The 18,650-nt window shown below is 41.4% G+C and overlaps 1 protein-coding gene across 5 annotated transcripts in view; it reads left to right on the forward strand.

Moving 5' to 3' along the window:
- The window catches only part of tbc1d22a (TBC1 domain family, member 22a), a 274,507-nt gene that overhangs the window by 123,057 nt on the left and 132,800 nt on the right, over positions 1-18,650 (forward strand). For all 5 annotated transcript variants that reach the window (XM_073066369.1, XM_073066368.1, XM_073066364.1 and 2 more), the window contains one exon: positions 996-1,071. In XM_073066369.1, the coding sequence (XP_072922470.1) occupies positions 996-1,071 (76 nt within the window). The remainder of the gene's footprint in view (positions 1-995; positions 1,072-18,650) is intronic.

Consider the following 18,650-nt stretch of genomic DNA (forward strand, 5'->3'; position numbering starts at 1 on the left):
TTGGGCCGAGACCCTTCTGGATTTGCTGAGTTCCCCCAGCATTTTGTATGTGTTGGTTTGGATTTCCTGCATCTGTAAACTTCTTTGTGTTTATAGTACTGCAGTGGTATAGGTAGTATTTTAATTTGTTCTGTGTTTCATTTAAATGTATGATTTGTTACACAGTTAAATTGTAGCTTATTCTTTTTTTTAACAACCTTTTAACTATTTCCATGAAACCAGTTAATTGGGACAGTCGCTTAATTGGGCCAAAATGTGCTGCTCCCTCTGTAACAATTAACTGGAATCCACTTTTTGACAATTACATTAGCATTTATAAACTCTAACATTTGTACTGCATGTTCTCTGGGGTTAGCCTTTAAATTTCCAGAGTTCTCAGCATGGTATAATAAAGCATCAAAATGACAGCATTATGTGCTTTGAATGACAACATCAAATGGTTTGTTTCAAATTTTAGAATAGTAATCTTTGTGTCACATTTGAGTACAACAGTACATAAGATTGCTACTTCACTGATAACTGTGCTTCCTGGAATGCAGGCTTTTATTGTGTTGCTATTGACAGGTAGCTTTAAATTGTTATAGATGCTAACAGCTGAAGCGTAGATATATTGGCACCAAATTAGCTACAGTTCCTGCACACATTCTTTGAAGCTTTGGAAATTCCATTAATCTAGCATCTCCCGCTGAGCAGTCTTCTGTGGAATCTTAACGATCTATATCAACCATCTATTCACCTCTACAATGCAGTAGACAGTTGTGTCATTCAAAAATATTGATGCTGACTTCTTTATTGTTATGCCGTTTTTTAGAAACCATGATCTTTTGTTTTTCTCATTTCCTGAACAGTGTGTTTCCTTTCTTGGCAAGTGTTTTGTATTGATCTTGCAGGGGAAGCTATAGTAATGCAAGTCTTTGCTGAATGCTTGGAAAAGTGTATTACCATGGGCCTTTAGTACAAGTAATTGTGTCTCATTGTGAAACTTCGTTTTTCAGGACAACTACACATTTGCACAGCCAGGGATTCAGAAGAAAGTGAAAGCTTTACAGGAGCTTGTAAGTCGGATCGATGGTAAGTCTAAATCATTGTCAAATTTCTGGTGAATGGAACAGCAATATGTTAATACTGTTGGGTTTAGGGGGAAAACAGAAATGAGGTGCCATCCTCAATCAGTTGAGAACATTATGCCCTTTGTAAAACCATTGCTGTATGTCATTTAAGGAGAATTACTAGAGCATGGGCAAGTTTTGTTACTTTATGAATGCATTTTAATGAAACTTCAAAGGTATTTTTTTGTTTTAAATGTTATGGCTGCAGAAGAAAATCAGTCTGCATTAAATGCACTGACTCTTAATTCTGCAGGATGTCACATCAGCTGTTTTTAGTGCCCTCCACCACGGAGCTTTGTGCAGTCGTGCATCCCTGCCCTATTGTGAGCAATGAAATTGTGCAGTGGATCAAATTAAATATGGATTCTGCAAATTTATAATATACTGAACAAGTTAGATGATTCTGAAGGGAATTCTAGATCAGTCAGTCAGGGTGTTTGGAGATTTTTTTTAAAGATGTATTTGCTATGATGGATTTGCCATTCTGAACAATAGCTATAATAGCTGCTCGAGTCAAGTCATCATTCTTCATACCTCCCAATCCCTCTGTCATTGAGAATTTTTCGTAGAAGACAATCTGGAAGACTAAAGCCACTTAGTTATGCCCTAGATTAAATATTTTGGCTAAAGCAAAGGAAGATGTATGCTCAATGGTCACTTTATTAGAACCTCCTGTATCTAAAAAAGTGACCACTGATTGTATGTTTGTAGTTTTCCATTGCTGTAGCCCATCCACTTCAAGGTTCGATATGTTGTGCATTCAGAGATGCTCTTCTGTACACCACTGTTGTAACGCATTGTTATTTGAGTTACTGTTGCCTTCCTGTCAGCTTGAACCATTCTGGACATTTTCCTTTGACTTCTCTCACTAACAAGGTGTTTTTGCCCACAGAACTGCTGCTCACTGGATAATTTTTTTTGTTTTGTTTTTTGCACCATTCGTTGTAAACTATAGAGACTGTTGTGTGTGGAAATCCTGAGAGATTAACAGTGTCTGAGATATTCAAATCATGGAGTTAATAAGATTTGAGAATTTAATGCTGGCTTAAAGACTGATGTGAGAAAAATGGATTTCTGTTGACCTGATGTGACTCTGTTGGAATATAGAGTATAGGTTTGGTTTCCAAATCAAGGGAAGGGTATATTTAGCAATGGGATTGCAGCCAAGGTCTATCACACTGATTTTTGGAACGGTGTATTTTCTTGTATATTGAGTAGGCTGAATCAATTTTCTCATGAGTTGAGTATAATGGGAAGTGATCTCATTGAAACACATGGTTTTCCAGAAGGGTTAGACAGGATACATGTAGAATTGATGTTTCCCCTGGCTAAATTGTCTGGAAGTGAGGTATCACATTCTCAAAGTAAATGGTTTGGCCTTTAAGACTGAGATGAGAAGAAATTTCTTCACTCAGAACGTAGTTAATCTCTGAAATTCTGTGTCCTATGGGGTATGGAGGTTCAGTCTTTAAATAAATTCAGGATAGGCTATTAGATTTTCAGACGTTAGGAAAATCAAAATGTGATTAGAGGAGTGGTGAATTATTGGATTCTGGAGCAGGTACGAAAGGTAAAATGACCCTTCTAGTTGTTCTGTGATCCAGTGATTTACTTTTGATTTTAAGTCGTGAATTTAAAATAGAGTGAGGCAAAAGGAATGGAGAAGTTTCTCTTCTGAGGATTGATAATGGAACCATTAATTCATTCGTCACTTGGACTAGATAATGTTAATGCCAATTGTACTAAAGAAGCATTGAATAAATATTTGAAGCAATTCATAGAATATGTAAAGAGTATGATAACTGCTTTAAGTTTGGATTGCTTGAACAAAGAGTTGGGTCAAACCTAAGAGCAGATTTGGTTTCTCTCATTCAAAGATGTCTTGAGGAACATGTGTTTAACATTATTTTTTAAAGGATTATTGTAACCTGCAACCTTTCAAAGATGTACTTCTATGATTGTGGATTTGTGTATCTACATGTCTGATGGATATGTTTGCCATAAATTTATTTTCATAATTGTATACTTTATGTTTGTTTTTACTGCAAGATGATAAATCCCATTGGTTAATAATGACGTTCTCATTAGGGATACCTGGTGGTGTCTTTTCACAGTAAAGATTTAATGTTACTTTGACAAGAATTGGAACTATATTTAATAGGAATCAAATATAAAACACACAAATATGAATATTTAAAGGTCTAACATGTTTATAGGAGATTGCTTATTTTAAAGGCACGCATTAGAAGAACTTGCTATAGGGAGTTGGAAAGAGATGAATGTTATGTGAGGTGCTCGTGCTGTATAGCACGTGGTTTTTGTACATCTTTTTGATTAGTTTAAACTGCACGAAACAAGCATGGTGTATCATGCCTTCAGCCCTTTGAATTGATAGAAGATATAGTGGGAAGTGTGTGTAAATTCTAGCATGTCAGCTAGTGGCAAGATGTGGATGACAAGATGATAAAGGATCTAATTACTTGCTATCAACCAGCATGTTAGCTTTGAAATTCATGTACAGAGGCACATAGGGCCTTTTTACTATCAACATTCTCTCTGTCTTATCATTTAAAACAATGTTATTTTTGTAATTTTCCTGAAGAGTGGATTTCCAGATTGTTTTTTGTCTATTCACTTGACCTGACTGTATTCTTTCCAGCTTATTTATATTCTCTTCCCAGCTAATATTCCCAATATAATAGCAACCATATAATATGGATAGGAAAAATGTATTTGGGTAAAAGCTCCACATGATCTATTTGAATGGTGAATGTTTAATGGGCTGAATGGCCTATTCGCACCCCTTTTCCTCACATTCTCAGAAATTGTATCTTATCTCTGAAATAGAAATACTAAGTGAACAATTCTAATTTATTCTTGTTTGACTGGAACTGGATAAGAGAAGGTTGAAAATTATTATTCTTGAACAATTTTTGATAGAGCATCTAGGGAGAAAAAATATCCATTAACAGATAGTTTAGTAAATACACCTTATCCTTGTTATATGAGTCTTCAGACTATGCGGATTCACAGTTATGCGAGGAGCCTATTTCTACCAATGTCTCCTTATGTGCGTCCAAAATTCACAGTTATGCGAGGGGCATAACTTTATTCCCACCAATAAAGTCACGTGCGCTTGCCTCACAGTCTCACTGTTGGGATGAGAAGCACCACTTTCCTGTCAATACAAGTCAGGTGTGTGCACCTTACAATCTCACTCCCGCCAGTCTCACATTGGTTTTGGTAAGGTGTGGATGTGCGATCTTGCGCTCTTAAACTTTTGTTGGTTTTACCTACGGTGCAGTGATTTTGTGCTTGAAATATTTAACTATGCCTCCTAAGCATCCAATGTCATGTCCTGGGCCATCAGCCGAGCAGCAGAAAACTGCTTTAACACTTGAAAAAAAGTTGGAAATTATAAGTAGTGCGGCATCAGGTGAAGCTCTGGGATGCTACTACGGGAACAGAATCTTGCTTTTAAAGTTCTTTTGTTGCTTGACAATGCACTAGCCCATCTTAAATACAAACGTATTTGGACAGCATTCATCCTAACATAACAGTGCGTTTCCTGCCGCCTAACACAACATCGCTGATTCACCCACTCGACCAAGGTGTGATCCACATTCAAGGCGTATTATTTTTACGGCAAACTACCTCTCAGTTGCTGCAAGCAACAGACGATTTTGAAAATCCCGGGAGTTTACCAGCGGTGAGGGAATGGTGGAAGTCGGAACACTTGACACAAATGATGATGGACGTGGACCCAAGTTCAGAACGGAGTCAGCATTTCAGTCATTCTCTGCTGTCAATCCTACAAGCAAATTTATGCTGAAAAACAAAATGTGGCCAAGCAAACAACCCTGACCACTTTATTCAAACTGGTGTCATCTCCTGCTGCCGGCATTTCTAAGAGTTCTGTGAGTCTTCCTTCACCCCTTGCTGTGCTTGATATGATCCTGACACCACAACAATCACTCATCTCCCGGAGCAAACGCACCTGCCACTGTTGGTGAGTACTGCACACCCGAGTATGTTAACTTTCTATGATTTATTACGTTGAATATTACCTTAAATTGATGAAATATAATACGAATGTTACCTTGTGGTACTGCTTTAGTGTCGTATTGGTATGAAAATGTGAATAAATTACCGATAAAACATACTTAGGAAGCCTTCTGGAACGCATCCCTATTTTCTACATTTAAATAATTATTCATATTATGCGTCGACTGCTAGGAACGTTTCCGCTGCATATAATGAGGATAGGGTGTAGTGAATACATAAATCTTTGTCCACTAATTACATTATTGGATTTTTGTGTCCACTGAATGCTAAATTAGTAATTAACAGAAAGAAAACTAATGTAGGAGATTCTTTTTTTCCTCTGAGCATAAGAAATAGAAGCAGGAGGAAATGATTCCATCCACTGAGCCTGATTCAGCAATCAAAAATATTATACAGATTGTCTGCCTGAATAACATTTTCCTGCCCAATATCTGTTGATTCCTCCAAACTTAGAAGAGTAGAGGCCTCCCACTCTCGCTCCTCCCCCCCCCCATTTGACAGCATAGATATATCCAGATCAGTGTGCTGAATTTTAGCTGCAAGATTACATGTATTTTAGGTAAGCAGAGCAGAATTATGTATTATTATCAACATATGATATTACCAAGACTGTATAGACTTGTCTGTCTGTTTATTTATTTATACCAGGGGTGTCAAACTCATTTTAGGTCACGGGCCGGATTGAGCAAAATGCAGCTTCATGCGGGCCGGATCAGTCGGACGCGTGCGAACGCAGCTTTCGTTGCCTCCATTTTTTCAGCCTGCTCTCATGTGTCTCAGTCTCTGCTATAACTACAAAGTGTTTCACTTTACAAATTCCGTTTCTTATGAAGAAGACTGCCGAGCAAGACTGCCGAATAAACACTAAAAACCCTGAAAACCTGGTACCTGAATAAACTCAGCATTAGCCATATCATACGCCATAGGCGCTTCGATTACTGGGGCCAGCTTTAATAGTAATTAGATATTATCTCGCAGGCCAAAGATAATTCCACTGCAGGCTGGATTTGGCCCGCGGGCCTTGAGTTTGACATATATGATTTATACCATACATTTGGAGCAAGACAAGTTTGCTCTTGTGCTGAAAACTCTGTGGCAAAGGCCAATGTACCATTTGTCTTTCTAATCACCTGTTGTACCCACATGTTATCTTTCAGCGATTGCTGTACACTGAAACTCAACCAGGTTCTTTTAAACTTCAACTTTGACCAGTATCCTCCAAGAGGGCCACAACCTTGTTGTGTTTGGGAGGTTTGAGTGCTTCAATGACTTCCATATGTTGGATGGAGTTGGGGCTATATGCTTTGGCTCTTGGTAGGGTCACCCATGCCAAACAGGTCAAAGGGTAGAGGACAGACTAAGAATGGTCCTCCAAGTTCGGGTGTTCAGCCTGGGGCTAACAACCTGTGGTAAAATACAACTGCTAGGGGAACAGCAATGAAGAATCCTTTTACATCTGAATATGATGGTATTGCTGAGTCTCCACCTGGGATTTGCATGACTGACAGCAGTGAAAATGGAGAGGAAACTACTGACGGGATGAAGGAAGCTCTGAACACCACCAGAGATTGAGGATCTTCATTGTTGCCCTAAATGCCAGCGGTGTAACAGGCAGTAGGTAAGTAAGTTTGCCCAATATTTCTTGCTTCAGATAAATTACTCAGTATTTTTGTTTTATCTACGGAAATAGATGCCCTCACTTTTCCCCACATGTTGTTGTCCATTAACTCAGCTATGTCATCTTGAGGACTGTAGTCCCCCTAACACTGCTCAAATTTCCACATTATTTTGTGCCACCAGCAATTTGGAGATATTTTAATTTCATTCGAACCTTTGGGCTCATGTAGCATTCCTGCTGTACACAGATGTGGCATTCTGACAACCTGAGAAAGTCTGCGCATTTCCCCTCTATTTTCTATCTGCTATTCCATGTGCTGTATTAAAAAAAACACATCCATTGATCCCACCCATTCTTCAGCTTATTAGGAAATGGGACTATCTTAGATGGACATTTTGGTCGGCATGGACGAGTTAGACCAAAAGGACAGTTTTTGGGTTTATGATTATACAATTCTACTCTTGCTGATGTGTCCTCATTGGAACGGAATATCCTACAAAAGGTAGTGGTTTTGGCCCAGGACATCAGTGGTAAAGCCCTCTTAATCATTGCACTCTTCCACATGAAATACTGTCGTAAGAAAGCAGCACCTATCATCAGAGATCCCCACCATTCAAGTCGTGCTGTCTTGTCGCTGCTGCCATCAGGTAGAAGGTACAAGAGCCTCAAGACTTGCACCACTAGTTTCAAGAACAGTTACTATCCCTCAATCATCAGGCTCTTGAATAAAAGGGGATGACTACACCCACTTGCCCCATTATTGAAGTATTCCCACAAACTAATGATCTCACTTTAAGGACTCTTTATCTCACGTTCTTGTTATTTATTGCTATTTATTTGTATTTGAATTTTGCACAGTTTGTTGTTTTCTCACCCTGGTTGATTTTTCATTGATCCTGTTATAGTTGCTATCTGTAGATTTACTTATCTGGGCAGTACTCTATCACGAGCGGTGAACATAGATGCAGAGATCAGCAACAGAATTGCCAAAGCCAGTGCCGCCTTTGGGAGACTCCGTGAGAATGTATGGGAGCGGAGAGGACTCAGCCTTACCACCAAGCTGAAGGTCTACCGAGCAGTGGTTCTCACCACCCTCCTAGACGCCAGCGAGACCTGGACTGTCTACAGCAGACATGCTAAACAGCTCAACCACTTCCACTTGAGCTGCCTCCGCAGACTTCTCCACGTACAATGACAGGCCAAAGTCCCAGAGGTCCTGAAGCGGGCTAGCACCCACAGCGCCTACACCCTCCTACAGAAAGCCCAAGCCAGATGGGCTGGCCATGTCGTCAGGATGTCTGACAGTTGACTACCAAAATAGCTGCTGTATGGCGAGCTGAGCCAGAGCAAGCGCTCAGTTGGAGGGCAGAAGAAACGTTTCAAAGACTGCCTCAAAGTGTCCCTCAAAGACCTCAACATCAATCCCAGTAGCTGAGAATCGCTTGCTCTGGACCGCCCAACCTGGTGGAGCAGGACCACTAAAGGAGCGTATGCAGCAGAAATCAGACGCACTGCAGAGGCTCAGAGGAAACGCGCCGTGCGCAAGGCTCGAACTACCTTCACTTCCACTGCAGCACCTACCCTCATGTGTCCCACATGTGGGCGAGCTTTCAGGGCCCGGATTGGCCTCACCAGTCACCTCCGGACCCACAGTCACAAACCCTCCACCTGACAGAAGTCGTGGTCGTCTTCGACTCCGAAGGACGAACAACAACAACAGATTTGCTGAGTATGCCCACATGAAAATGAATCTTGGGGTTGTATGTGGTGACATGTATGTACTTTGATAATAAAATTTACTTTGAACAAAAATCCAACAGGTTAGTCAAACATTGATTTTGTTTCCATACATCTGTATTAATTGTATTTTCATATTATTTTCTCGGTATCTTGGTAGTATGATTTCATTACAGATTTTGGTATTTTTCCAGCTGTTGATGTTGGACTAAATGGCTGATAGTTCCTTATTTTGTTTCTTCCTTGTTAAAAAGTGGCATCACATTTGCTTCTCTTCAGTTTTCAGGCAACATTTTAGAATCTAGCCAGGAACTTGTCAGGTGGTGAGCCTGGCATCAGTAGTGGGAAAGTTATTTGAAGGTATTTCAAGGAACCAGGTATATAGATATTTGGATAGACAGGTACTGATTAGGGATAGTCAATATGGCTTTGTACATGTTAAGTCATATCTAACCAATCTTACAGAGGTAGTTACCAGGAAAGTTGATGAAGGCAAGGCAGTGGATGTTGTCTAGTGGACTTCAGCAAGGCCTTTGACAAGGTGCTGCGTGGAAGGTTGGTCAAGAAATTTCATTTGGTTGGCATTCAAGATGAGGTAGTAAATTGGATTAGACGTTGCTTCATGGGAGAAGCCAGAGAGCGGCAGTACGAAGTTGCTTTTCTCATTAAAGGCCTGTGACTAGTGATGTGCAGGAGGGTTAGGTGCTGGGGCCATTGTTGTTTTTCATCTATATCAACAATCTGGATGATAATGTCGTTAACTGGATCAGCATATTTATGGATGATACCAAGATTTGAGGTGTAATGGACAGAGCGAAAGACTAGTAAAACTTGCAGTAGGATCTGAACCAGCTGGAAAAATGGACTGAAAAATGACAAATGCAATTTAATACAGACATCTGTGAGGCCGAAGTATGTGTGTTTCCAACGAGTGGACAATCGTAAGACTGTGGGACTGGACGGCATCCCAGGGCAGGTACTCAGTGTGTGCGGCACAACTGGCAGGTGTGTTTACAGACATTTTAAATCTCTCCCTGTTGCACTCACCTCAGTAATAAGCAAATGCTTTTGAGAACTGGTCAAGGACCACATCTACAGCATGCTACCACCCACATAATTCGCCTACCGCCACAACCGATCGACAGATGACACAATAACCACAGCTCTATACGCTGTCCTTACACATCTGGAGAAGAGGAATGTTTATGTGAGAATGCTGTTCTTCTTGGGCTACAGTTCAGCATTCAATGCTATAATTTCCTCCAGGCTTGATAAGAAGCTCAGAGACCTCGGCCTTCACCCTGCTTTGTGTAGCTGGATCCTGGACTTCCTGTCTGTTCGCCGGCAGGTGGTAAGAATGGACTCCTTCACCTCTGCCCCTCTGACCCTCAACATAGGTGCCCCTCAGGTCTGTGTCCTAAGCCCCCTCCTTTACTCTCTGTATACCCATGAATGTGATTTTGACGTATTGGCTTTCCTAGGAGTTGGGATTTTATGTTGAAATTGTTTAAGACATTGACGAGACCTAATTTGGAGTATTGTGTGTCATTTTAGTCACCTACCTATAGTATAGGAAAGATGTAAATAAAATTGTGCAGAGAAAATTTACAGGGATGTTTCTGGGACTTGAGGACATGAGTTAAAGAGAAAGGTTGCATTGGTTAGGACTTTATTCCCAGGAATGTAGAGGATTGAGGAGAGGTTTGATGGGGGTATACAAAATTGTGAGGGGTATTGATGGAGGTCAGTGCAGGTTTTTTCCACTGAGTTTGGGTGACCTATAACTAGAGGTCCTGGAATAAGGGGGCAATGGTGAGATGTGTAAGGGGAGCCTGCAGGGGAACTTCTTTCCTCAGAGGGTGGTGAGAGTGTGAAACATGCTACCAATGGTGGATGTGGGTTCCATTTCAACATTTCAGATAATTTTGGATAGGTACATAACTGGGTGGGATATGGTCTGGTGCGGTCGATGGGACTAGACAGACTTGGCACTGACTAGAGGGCTGAAGTGCCTTTTTCTGTGGTGTTCCATGACTGTTTGACTCTTAAGTGATTGAATTGTCTGGGACTGGTTTCCCTGGAGCAATGAGGCTGAGGGGTCACCGTAAAGAGGTTTATAAAATTATGAGAGTCATAGATGGGATGGATCATCGTTTTCCAAGGATAGGTGAGTCAAAAACACAGGGATAAGTGAGGTAAGATTTAAAACAAATCTGAAGGACACAGTTTTCACACAAAAAGTGGTGGGTATATAGGTATGTGTGCGGAGATGGATTCCTCCTTAATTTACTGTTTAAGTAGTAATGAGAAGAGAGCACGTCCTGGATGGTTAGAGCCCTTAATGATGGATGCCACCTTCTCAAGGCACTGCATTTTGAAGATATCTTCTGGTGGGGAGAGTTGTGCCAATGATGGCGCTGGTTCAGTCCACAACCCTCTGTGCATTGGAGCATCCATATGAGGTGATGATGCAGTGAGTCAGAATGCTCTCTACCGTACCTGTAGAAATTTGTTACAGTCTTTGGTGACATATAAATCTCCTCAATCTCCTGATGAAGTTGAACCCCTGGTGGGCCTTCTTTGTGATCGCATCAATGTGTTGAATCCAGGATTGATGCTCTGAGATATTGACACCTTGGAACTTGAAACTGCTCACCTTTTCCACTGCTAAACCCTCTATGAAGACTGGTGTCTGTTCTCCCAACTTCCCCTCCCTGAAGTCCACAATCAATTCTTTGGTCTTACTAACACTGAATGGAAGATTGTTGTTAGGATGCCATGCAACAGCCAATCTATCTCACTTCTGTATACCTCCTCATCACCATCTGAGATTCTGCCAGCAACTGTAGTGCTTTCAGCAAATTTATAGATGCCGTTTGATCAGTGCCTTGTCACACAGTCATGAGTGTCGAGAGAGTAGAGCAAGGTGCTAAGCAAACATCTTTGAAAGTACATCTGTATGTCAGCGAAGAGGAGATGCTATTGACTGTGGTCTCCTGTTGAGGAAGTCAAGAATCTAGTTTCAGAAGGACATAGAGATTTTGAAACATGTTGATTAACAGTGAGGATCTGCTGAGCTGTAATTGATAGATAGCAGCATGATGTATGTATTGCTGTTGTCCAGTTGCTCCAAAGCTGAGTGGAATGCCAGTGACGTTGTGTCTGGTTAACATTTGTTGTGGCGTTAGGCAAATCAAGTTCAAGTTTATTGTCAGCAGACTGTAATATACACAACCAAATGAAACAGCATTCCTCCTGACCATGGTATGCTCACAAAGCATATTATCACACACAGCACATAGAACAAAATATTACCTCCAAAAAGTTAATTAAAAATAATTTGAAGTGCATGTAAGGCAGTACAGTAAATAGTTCTCTGTCTCAGTGACAAGACCTCGATGGCGGCAGGGTATTCACTATTACAACCCAAGAGCAGAAGTTGTTAATCTGTTTGGCAGTCCAAGTTCTGGAACTCCTGCACCTCCTTCCTGATGGCCGTGGGTCAAAGAGATTATGGGATAGGTGGTAGGGATCCTCAAATTGCAATGGGTTTAGGTGCTTGCTCAGGCAGGAGTTAAGTCTAGTTATGACTATCCTCTGAAAGCACTTAATCACAGCAGATGTGAGCGCTACTGGGTGATAATCATGGAGGTAGCTCACCCTGCACTTTTGGATACTGGTATGATGGATGCCCTTTTAAAGCAGTTAGGAACATCTGTGCAGCAGTAAGAGGTTGAAAAATGTCTTTGAACACTCCAGCTAGTTGGTCAGTAAAGGTTTGTAGTACTCTACCAGGTACACTATCGGGCCCTTTCACCTAGCAAATATTCGCCCTCTTGAAAGATATTTTGACCGTGGCCTCTGACACACAGATCACAGAGTTGCCAGGTGCTGTGTGGAATCACAAAGGTGTAGTTTTATTCCCACTTTCAAAGCATGCATAAAAAGTGCTGAGCTCATTGGGAAGTGAAGTATCACAGCTATTTATGTTGTTAGTTTCTGCCTTGTATGAAGTAATGGCACGTGACTCCACCCAGAGCTGCTGTGATCCATTTGTGTCTCTAACTTCCTATAAAATTGTGTTTACTCGATGACCTTCCATAGACCCGTTTACACTTTTATTGTAATGTATTCCAAACACAAAAGTAAGCAGATACTACAAATATGAAATTAAAAAAACAAATGAAATAAGTGCTCAGTTTTTTTTGGTGAAGTCTTTTGAAAAGATCAGTGGAGTTATTGCTTGAAGTGCATGATCTCTGAACTCAAGAAGTGACTCTTCATATCATTTGGAAATAGAGAAATAATCACCTTTTTTTTAACCTGTCAGCCCTTTACCATAAGTGTCAACATCTCTTGTAGTAGTGTAATCCAGGTGGCCCCCATTTTTTGAACATTTGCTTTACGACAGCTCGCTGTTACGAAAGACCTACATCAGTACAGTCGGCCCTCCTTAATTGCGGGGGATTGGTTCTGGGACCCCCCCATGGATACCAAAAAACACGGATGCTCAAGTCCCTTGTTTAACCTGTCTCAATGCGGTGGTCTTTAGGACCCAGCGGAACCCCGGACCTTATTTAACCTGTATCAGTGTGGTGGACTTTAGGACCTGGCGCAGCTCTGAATCCGCAGGGTTTCTGTTCACGAAAATAATCACGATCACGATTGAAAATAAAGTGGAAGTAATAAAGCGATTGGAAAGAGGTGAAATGCCATCGGTCATTGGAAAAGCGTTAGACTACAGTTGGTCAACGATTGGAACAATTTTAATGAAGCATTTGAAAGGCCCAGCCCCGATGGAAGCTACAGTTATTACTAAGCAACGCAGTGGTTTAATTATTGAAGTACATATGTTTCTTAAGTGTTTTATGTGCATAAAAAGGTAAAATATATACTATATACTAAGACAAAGGTTTTACTAACTGAGGCTACATAAAACCGGATGTACCTGTCCTGACTTCAAATCCGACTTAAAGATGGACTAGGAACGGAACTCGTTCATAACCCGGGGACTACCTGTACTTTTAAATCATCTCTAGATTACTTATAATACCTAGTACAATGTAAATGCTATGTACAAAGTTGTTATACTGTATTGTTTAGGGAAAAATGGCAAGAAAAAATTGTCTGTACATGCTCAAACAATGAGTGCTGCAGAGAGAACTTCCAGGTTTTCCTGATCCGCAGATGCAGAACCCGCAGATAAGGAGGGCCGACTGTACCTGTTTTTGCTAACCAAAGAGGATTTTCACTTTTACGAAAAAAAGACACCTGCTTTATACGTATGTTTACCCCGAGAAAGACTACCATGACCATGAAGCCTTGTGCGTGCAGTTGTGTGTGCATGCTTGTACGTGCATATGCGTGTATGTGCTGACGCATGTACGTACGTATGTGTCTACATGCGTATTTGTGTATGTGCCGATTTTTTTTTTCTCCAAATCGATTTTGGCTGGCTGGCTTCCCGATTGTGATAAGTGAAACTACACCGTACATACAATATTTCTACTTTATATAGGCTGTATATTTATCATATCATTCCTGCTTTTACTATATATTAGTGTTATTTTAGGTTTAATGTGTTATTTGGTATGATTTGGTAGGTTATTTTTTTGGGTCTGGGAATGCTCAAAAATTTTTCCCATATAAATTACTGGTAATTGCTTCTTCACTTTATGACATTTCGGCTTACAAACGGTTTCATAGGAACGCTCTACCTTCAGATAGCGGGGGGAAACGTGTACTTGTAATAACTACTTCCCTGACTTCTCCGTGGATTGTCACCTTGTGGTGGAGGAGAAGCTTGTGTGGTCCTGAGATCCCGAGAGCGATGCCGTCTGGAGCTATCCTCCTGGTAGGGTCACCCATGGTGGTAAGGTTGAGAGTAAGGTCCCTGACAAAGAACAATCCAACCAAGACCTCAACGGTGGAACAGGTGGATGAAGTTACTTCGAACTCAACGGCTGTGAAGGCGGATGAAGTCTGCAACAAATCCATCAGCTCCAATCGTCGTGGTTTCTATGCCATTGGAATCAGTTGGTTGATTTGTGAAGTATCGTGTGCTTCTTGGAATGCAACATCAAGTTCATGTTAAACAAATACACGCACAGGTGCCTTCGCTCTGTGGGCCACATCTTCAAGTCTTTCGGCGATCGGGGGAGGGCGACGGGAGCAGGCAATGTGATGGCTGGAAGCTCCTAGTCAAGAACCAGCATGAAAGCGGTGAATACTTGATTCAGTCGCTCAACTTTTGGACAGAAGCAGGAAAGTTGTTCGGCAGCAGTATTCACGTCTGAGCAGCCCTATTTAGGATCCAGTCTGCTCACTCTGAACTGGGAGGAGGCTAGAAAAGGTGCACTAAAAATAGTCTGCTTCACCCCATCCTGTCTGGAAAGCCGCGTCCAGAAGGATCACCATCATGCAGTCAAAAAACATCAAGAAGTGAAACTATGAAATTTGGAACCTGAAATATACGAACTCTGATGGATAACCCAAACTCAGACCGACCGGAGAGGAGAACAGCCTTTGTTGCCCGGGAACTCCAAAAATTCAGCTTTGACATTGTTGCTCTGAGTGAGACCCACAGAGCTGGGGAAGGGCAACTAAAGGAAGAGCAAGGTCAGTACCCCTTTTTCTGGAAAGGACTTGATCCTGAACAATCGAGGATCCATGGAGTAGGTTTTGCCATCCGAAACGGCCTACTTCAGAAGCCGACAGAGCAACCACTGGGAATCAATGAATGTCTCATGACTCTGTGAATCCAGCTCGTCAAGAACCAACACACCACCATCATCAGCACCTATGCTCCAACTCTGGACGCTGAAGATGAAGTAAAGATGAACTTCTACGCCCAACTTGACCATGTCGTTTCCTCTGTTCCCAACATCGACAAGATTATTCTCTTGGGAGACTTCAATGCCAGAGTCAGGAAAGATAATAGGCTCTGAACTGGAATAATAAGCAAGGAAGGAGTTGGCAAGGTCAATGCCAATGGAACACTTCTCCTCACCAAATGTGCTGAACAGAACCTGGTGATTACAAACACCTTACTTCACCAGAAAAACAGGCACAAAGTCTCCTGACAGCATCCATGCTCCAAGCACTGGCACCTTATCGACTATATCATCGTACGAACTCGGGACCAACAATTTGTACTGATAACAAGAGCTGTTACTGGTGCCGACGAGTGCTGGACAGGCCATCGACTCATCTCGTCCACCATGAGAATGAAGATTCGGCCCAAAAGGAAACACCAAAATCAGAACACTATTACGAAATTCAATGTTGATATCTTTCAAGACATCAACCACGTACAGAAGTTCCAACAAAATCTTCAAGAACAACTGCCTCAACAAATCCCACCATCTGTAGAAGGACACTGGAATCAATTGAAGAATGTTATCATCACCTCCTGCAAATAAACAGCTGGGTTCAAGATGAAAAAACATCAGGATTGGTTCGATGATACGACAAGCTACTCCAACAGCTAATTGATGAAAAGAGAAAAGCTTTCATCACCTTACAAGATGACCAACAATTGGCTACCAAAAGGAAATGCTATCAGTAATGCAAAGCTACAGTCCAGAATAGCACCCGAAACCTGAAATACCAATGGTGGAGGAAGAAAACTCCGGAAATCCAACAACTAGCAGATGCTAATGACACTCGAGGCTTTTTCAATGCAACTAAAGCTATTTTTGGCCCATCCACTCATGGTCAAGCCCCTCTCAAAAGCAAAAGTGGTTTAACCATCCTGAAAAGCAATGCTGCAATCAATTCTAGATGGAGGGAGCACTTTGAAGATTTTCTAAATCAAACCATCTCATTTGACAGGAATGTGATTAACAACATTCCAAAACAGCCTGTTAACGACTCCCTAAGCAAAATACCAACACTTGAAGAAGTCAAGGAAGCCATCAGAACCTTGAAAAACAACAAGGCCGCTGGACTCGATGGAATACCAGCCGAAGTCTACAAAATTTGAGGTAACCTGCTTCATTACCAACTGCATAACTTCTCATCAAGATCTGGATAAATGAAGACATACCAGCAGACTTTAGAGACTCAGCAATCGTTACCATCTACAAAAGGAAAGACGATCTATCCGAATGCGGAAACTATCGTGGAATTTCCATGTTAGCACAGCAGGAAAGATCTTCACCTGTATCATGAACAACCGGCTCAAGCCTTTAGCCGAGAAAATCCTTCCCGAGACACAAGCTGGTTTTAGACCGTCACATGGAGCAATCGACATGATCTTCACAATGCGACAACTACAAGAAAAATGTTGTGAACAACTTCAACCTTTGTACATGGCATTCATTGACCTCACCAAAGCCTTTGACTCGGTATCGAAGGAGCTCCTATGGGATGTCCTATCCACTTATGGATGCCCTGAAAAGTACATTTGAATCCTGAGACTCCTCCACGATGGCATGCTTGCCACAGTCATGGTCAGCAACAGTAATTGTGAGCCTTTTCAAGTTAGATCAGGAGTAAAACAGGGATGCGTGATTACCCCAACTTTGTTCACCATCTTCATTGCGACTATCATCCACATCATCAAGGACAACCTACCCCCAGGAATCGAAATTGTCTATGGTACAGATGGCAGACTTTTCAATCTTGCTTGTTTCAAGTCCAAAAACAAGACATCCACGAGTTCCCTCATCGAGTTCCAATACGCAGATGACAACAGTGTTGCAGCTCTCGCAGAAAACCACCTAAACAGATTCTGACTGTCTTCAACCGTGCATACACAAAACTTGAACTTACCATCGATTCCAGGAAGATGCAGATCATCTACCAACTGTCACCAACTGAGACAAAATGGATAGAACCAACAATTCAACTTGGCAAAACAACCCTGGAAAACGTGGACCACTTTCCGTATCTTAGAAGTCACCTCTCCTCCAATGTCAACCTTGATGATGAGATCCAACATCGTTTTAAGTGCGCTGGAACAGCTTTTGGACGTCTCTGAACAAGAGTTTTTCCACGATTGTGACATCCGAACAGATACCAAAATGTTAGTGTACAAAGCAGTGGTGATCCCAATGTTCCTGTATGCATCAGAAACCTGGACAACATACTGACGACATCTGAAGGCACTTGAAAAGTTCCGTCAATGCTGTCTTTGAAATATCTTGTACATCAGCTGGGAAGATAGAAGAACCAACATCAGCATGCTAAATGAATCAAAAACAACGAGCATTAAAGCCTTCGTCATCAAGAACCAACTAAGATGGAGCGGTCATGTTGTTCAGACGAAAGACGAATGTCTGCCCAAACAAATCTACTCACAGCTTAAAGAAGGCAAGCGTAAAAGAGGCGGACAACAGAAGAGATTCAAAGACGTCTTAAAAGCCTAACATGAAGAAATGTAACATCGACATCAACAATTGGGAAACCAATGCCAAAGACAGGAAACTCTGGCAAACCATCATCCAAGAAGGAACAGCAACTTTCGAAGCCAACAGATGTGCAGAATTAGAAGAAAAGAGCAGAAAGTGGAAAGAGAGGCAGCAACAACCAAAGCTCGATCTGCCATCTGGAAGTACCTGTCCTGAATGTGGAAGAACTTTCAAAGCCAAGATTGGACACATAAGCCACTTGAGAGCCCATAAATAGATCAACGGAATGAAGACCATCATCCTCAACTTCGAGGGATAGCCACGACGACTTTCCTGAACTCAAAACTGCATAATCATTACATACGTTATAACTATAGTTGTTACATAGATTAAGGACTTAAGGATCCCCATCATCCAGGACATCCCTGCTTCTCATTGCTACCATCAGGGAGGAGGAACAGAAGCCTGAAAGCACACACTCAATGTTTCAGGAACAGCTTCTTTTCCTCTGCCATCCAATTTCTGAATGGACATTGAACCCATGAATACTACCTCACTACTTATTTAATTTAACTATTTAAAAATATATATTTGTATATACTTTAATTCAGTTTTTTATTATTATGTATTTCATTGCCCTGCTGCTTCAAAAACAGCAAATTTCATGACATATGCCAGTACATTAAACCTAATTCTTATAATGACTACTTGTCTATAGAGTGCATCTTCAATATGTTAAACATGCCAAGTCTTTTTGTCGGGTAATGA

The sequence above is a fragment of the Hemitrygon akajei genome, chromosome 14 (assembly GCF_048418815.1).
Source record: "Hemitrygon akajei chromosome 14, sHemAka1.3, whole genome shotgun sequence".
NCBI classification, from domain to species: Eukaryota; Metazoa; Chordata; class Chondrichthyes; order Myliobatiformes; family Dasyatidae; genus Hemitrygon; species Hemitrygon akajei.